Source organism: Syngnathus typhle, linkage group LG1 (assembly GCF_033458585.1).
Source record: "Syngnathus typhle isolate RoL2023-S1 ecotype Sweden linkage group LG1, RoL_Styp_1.0, whole genome shotgun sequence".
Classification (NCBI taxonomy): domain Eukaryota; kingdom Metazoa; phylum Chordata; class Actinopteri; order Syngnathiformes; family Syngnathidae; genus Syngnathus; species Syngnathus typhle.
The window spans coordinates 26,683,271-26,688,162 of record NC_083738.1 but is presented as its reverse complement, the minus strand read 5'-3'; the positions used below and the strand labels follow the sequence as shown (position 1 = coordinate 26,688,162).

At 40.0% G+C, this 4,892-nt stretch overlaps 1 protein-coding gene across 1 annotated transcript; it reads right to left on the bottom strand.

The window, feature by feature from the left end:
* Window positions 1-329: 329 nt before the first annotated feature.
* Window positions 330-4,726, bottom strand: LOC133162862 (uncharacterized). The gene is made up of 10 exons (XM_061292345.1): window positions 4,469-4,726; window positions 3,875-4,002; window positions 3,638-3,797; window positions 3,078-3,177; window positions 2,833-2,999; window positions 2,624-2,754; window positions 2,400-2,544; window positions 1,416-1,512; window positions 1,254-1,338; window positions 330-1,180 (listed from the first exon to the last, which is right to left on the bottom strand). Exons 1-10 carry the CDS (start codon window positions 4,551-4,553, stop codon window positions 1,055-1,057), a joined length of 1,224 nt encoding a protein of 407 aa, XP_061148329.1. The 5' UTR covers window positions 4,554-4,726; the 3' UTR covers window positions 330-1,054.
* Between the last annotated feature and the right edge of the window lie 166 nt (window positions 4,727-4,892).

Here is a 4,892-nt window from a genome sequence, read left to right as displayed (position 1 = left end):
AAATGGGCGGAGTTTCGTCGACCAATGTATTGACCATATAGAATAGAATGCCCTTTATGGTCAGTTTACTATACTAATTAAATATTATAAAATTACAACTGTAGCATTAATTAGGCGTAGTTTATGTTGAAATTGACCAGGGAAAGTTGTACATTTAGCGCAAGCGTTCGTATACATTGCTCAATTCCGAGTGTCCTTGAAGTCAACATATTGTGCGGCGTCATGTGATTGGAAGCGAGTGAGAGACTCTTGGCCTTCGTGGTGGCCACATTGGTGGGGGCAACGTTCGCATTAAGAGCAATGAAAGTAAATTGAAAATAAATCATAACTTGCTTATTTCGTAATATATTTTCACCAAGTTGATTCAAAATTTATACATATATGTTGACAACTTTAAAACATGTGCTTTCAATACAGTACATTAAAAAAAATAAAAAGAGCCCCAAAAAATAAATAAATTATACCTATGAAATTTCAGAGATGCAGTTGCAAAGTTGATTATTACTTTGAAAAGCACTTTAAACGTGTAAGTATTAGAAGTTATGTGCAAAAGCTCTTTTTTTTTAAAACAATGTTTCCTTGAACCTCGAGCACGGTGGATGGTGCAATGTATAAGCAAGATAACAGGCTTAACAGGTCCGATTATCTTGTACGTTGTAGTTTGTTTTAGCTGATCAGTGTTTCACATACAAAGGCAGACTACAATTTCTTGTGGACAGTGATACCATTTAAATATATAAATGGTCAATAAACTCTTTCCTGAGTTGAACAAATCAAATTAAAGTGCAAGTTGGACAGACACCGACGACAAATCTCCGAAGATCTCTTGTTTTTGTCTCCGAGTGTGTTTTGTCCACATGTAAACTCATTCAGCAGATTTTTTGTTGTTTGTTTGTTTCCTCCTTCTACAGCGGTCAAACATGACGGCTGTGAACAAATCCACTTATGGTGCGGAACAACGCCGCCGTTCTATGCCCTGACTGGGAGTAAGTAGTCTTTGAGGATGATACAGTCCATTTCCTTGTTGTCCGACTTGGACCGTTTGAGCCTCTCGTCAACACGGGAGTTCATCCTGCCGGTTGTGTTTTATGACTTTACAGGGGCTGATGGTTTCGTGAGCTGCCAGAATTTTACACGGTTGTATGGCTTCTGGCACGGGCGTGTATAAATTTGTGGAAGCCTTAAATGAAAAAGAACAAAGTTAGTGCTTTGGTTCTTTCGAGCACAATGGATTCAAATCTTTTTCTCATTACTTTAGTCTCTGTGCTTCCGCTCATCATCATGTCCTTTAATAGCCCTGATGGATCGGGTATGACGGGAAGGAGAACGGCGCTGTGCCTGCAAGGACGACACAATATGCCAGTTTGAGAAACAACTTTGGAGACTGGTATTGACACGAGATTCGCACGTCCCACCTTCTGAAGCAATAACAGGCCAAAAGGACGCCAACAGACAGGACGACGGCCACGCCGATGGCCACTGCTGTAGGTGATACGTCGGGCTTGTCCACTCCTGTGGCAGAAAAGAAAACAATCTAGATGCGGTAATAATCTCGATTTAGATGGACTTTGAATCGGTCTGTGTGTATATATCTATCTCAAAAATAGGGTTTTGGTTTTTATGATATTTATATACCGCAATTTTCGGACTATAAGTCGCACCAGCCATAAAATATCCCAAAAAGTGAAAGAAAAACATATATATATATATATATATATATATATATACATAATATATATATAAAAAAACAACATATATATGTATATAGGTCGCTCCTGAGTATAAGTCGCCCCCCCCACCCAAACTATGAAAAAAAACGAGACTTATAGTGCGAAAATTACGGTATATCAAAAAATAGGGTTTCGTTTTTATATATAGATATATATATAAAAAACAAAACCCTATTTTTGATATATATATCTATATGTATATATATAGATATATATATCTATCATAAAAACAAAACCCTATTTTTTTAAACCACGCACACGTGTGTGTGTTTTAAGAAAAAGTTTTTAAAAAAAAGATATATACATACATATAAGTCGCCCCCCCCACCCAAACTATGAAAAAAACCGAGACTTATAGTGCGAAAATTACGGTATATCAAAAAATAGGGTTTTGTTTTTATATATAGATATATATATAAAAAACAAAACCCTATTTTTGATATATATATCTATATATATACATATAGATATATATATATCATAAAAACAAAACCCTATTTTTTTAAACCACGCACACGTGTGTGTTTTAAGAAAAAGTTAAAAAAAAAAAGATATATACATACACACACACACACACACGCACACACAGACACACACAAACATATATACATTATGATATACTATATCAGCTCTCTCAGTTAGTCTCATAAATGTGTAAATCTGACTCACCAACTACAACTGGAACTTCACTGAAGTCGCTTTGTACTTTCTCGCAGTAGTTGCCACTTGTGACCCGTGACCAAAAGTCATAACGGCAACTTCTATCGTAGGGAATCTGGCTCATCTCTCCATGTGGAATGAAGCTCTGGCATTTCTAGGAGATCGGCATCAACGAGATGAAAACATTTGGTTTGAAAATATTTTTTTTTTCTTTTTGACTTTCCCAAAAGTACCTTGGGTTCGTCGCATTTGCTGTAGCACAACTCGTAGGTCCAACTGCAGTCTGCGAACACTTCAGGGGGTGTCCAGCTCAGGTTCAGCTTTTCACCTTCCACGCTTACATGCAGCTTTGGGGGGTCAACCACTGAGGAGAAGCAGCACAAGTGTTGGGAACATTTCCATTGTGTCCGTTTGACATCCGTGCAACGGATGGTTGACGGACCTCGCTGAGGTCTGAACGTCTGGATCGAAGCGTTGCTTCTCAAGAGCATGCAGATGTCTTCGGTGACAAAGTCGGCACTCAGGTAACAGCCGTCCCTCGCTCCGTTGCGATAAGGCCGCTCGCACTCCTTCAAACTTTGTATGGTTTCTGAAGAGCTGCCACAAATTCTGTGAGGAGAGGAAAAATGCATCAGGCGCTTGATCCAAAATGATTTGCTTCTACATGTATCTTTTTTTTCCCCTCACCTGTAAGAGAGAGTCAGGTTGAGAGAGGTATCACGTGGGATCCAGGAACAATCCGTTATTTCTGCTTTGTGTAAACATTTGAAGTCTGTCACCAGCTGAGCTGTCAAGTCCAAAAAGCAACCAGTGAGTGGAAGGTAACACCCTCAAGATGTCGGGCTGTTGTCTTCAATCGATTTGTCGACCAGTCATCTCTGCTAGCTTTGATGTCGACCTACCGCTAATCACAGCATTATGCTACAAATGTGCGGATTCGTGTCACGTGAAAAATAGATCTGAAAATATCCATGACGTCGTCAATCTTAATATAGTCGCCCATGACAAATGTTGTTCAACCCAAAATGTTTGTTTGACGTTTGAACAGTGTATTCCGACGAAATTTCAACACTGTGATTTTTTCTGACTCATTTTTACCGCTATTGTTATGAATGGATATTGATAGATACTACATGAATTAATTTTTTAAAAAATAGATAATGAATGGATAATGATGAACATGAATTTCATTAAAGAAAATGCGCCAGCTTCCAGTCGAAATAGTAAAAATTCAAAATTGTTTGTACCTCGAGGTTCCTCGCTGTCAACAATGGCGATGTTAGCGGGTAGGCTCTCGTTCTTTCCGCAGTTTCGCAGTCCTTCGGTTCGGACTTTGAAATTCCAGCCAGAGGAGCCAGCTTCATCCGTCAGAAGAGTCTCTGTAAAATTGGTCCATTCTGTGCAAGACTGAAATGATAACACAACACACATTTGAGTTATGTAACAGCGCCGGCGTTTTAACAGAATTTGTTTGCGCAACTTACATTGTGCGGCCCGTATCGGTACTGCACAACACAGCCGTCCAACAGCTGGCTGGGCCTCTGCCAAAACACGTTCACCGTAAACGGGTCGAGCCACCGGTACGATAGCCCCGTCGGTGGAGGAAGCTGACCTTTTTTAGGGGGGGGGGCAAAAACGTTAAAAACCAATTTAGGTCGTGTCAGAAAAGATGGCAAACAATGGGGACGGCGTGAGATCGAGTGAGGAATGTTCTGGCGATGTTTTTCTCATCCATGAAGTGTCAGATGCTCGGGGACTCCGAGAACACATTGTTACACCGCATGGGAAATTTTAATTTTTTTTCTCACGCTTTTTTACAGGGGCTGTATTCATACTGGACAGAAATGGAACATGAACTCTTACTTAGATCTTTATAGCACGTCTTAACAAATTGTTAGCGCAAAGAAAACATGACGGATGTTTTCCTCGGTCAGGCTAGGACGGCAAAGTGCGCAATACCAGGTGTGTCAATTGTAAAACTTTTGATAGCATAAACGCGATACTTTTTTTCAAAAGCGAGAAAACGATGTCAAGATTTTGCTTCAATATATTTGGCCGACATTTCAAATGTGTTTTACCTGCTTGACTCAGCGCAATCGACAGGGACGAGTGGAAGACGACAGCCAAAATGAAACACACGCTTTCCTCCTGTTGTTGCCGCATGTTTCGTACGTCGGAGTCTTGTTCGGGGGACTTGTTCGCTCCTTAAATGTTTAAAGTCGACGAGGGACTGAAGAAGGAAAACAGGAAGGCAAAAACACACGTAGAAGGGCCAGGCGGTGGGAGTGCGCAAGAAGTGACGGCTTGTTCATTCGCTTCGTTTCCCAACTACGCCGCCCACACAGGCGCACTGCCAAGAATTGCATTTTTGCGAACATTACGCAGTAAGGCTATACTAAAATGTTTAGTCATTTTTTAAATATGTATTTTTATTCTGTTTTTATTCGCGTTTTGATTACTGGCTGGATTTCTGCATAGGGAATAGATTCATTTAAAAGTCTG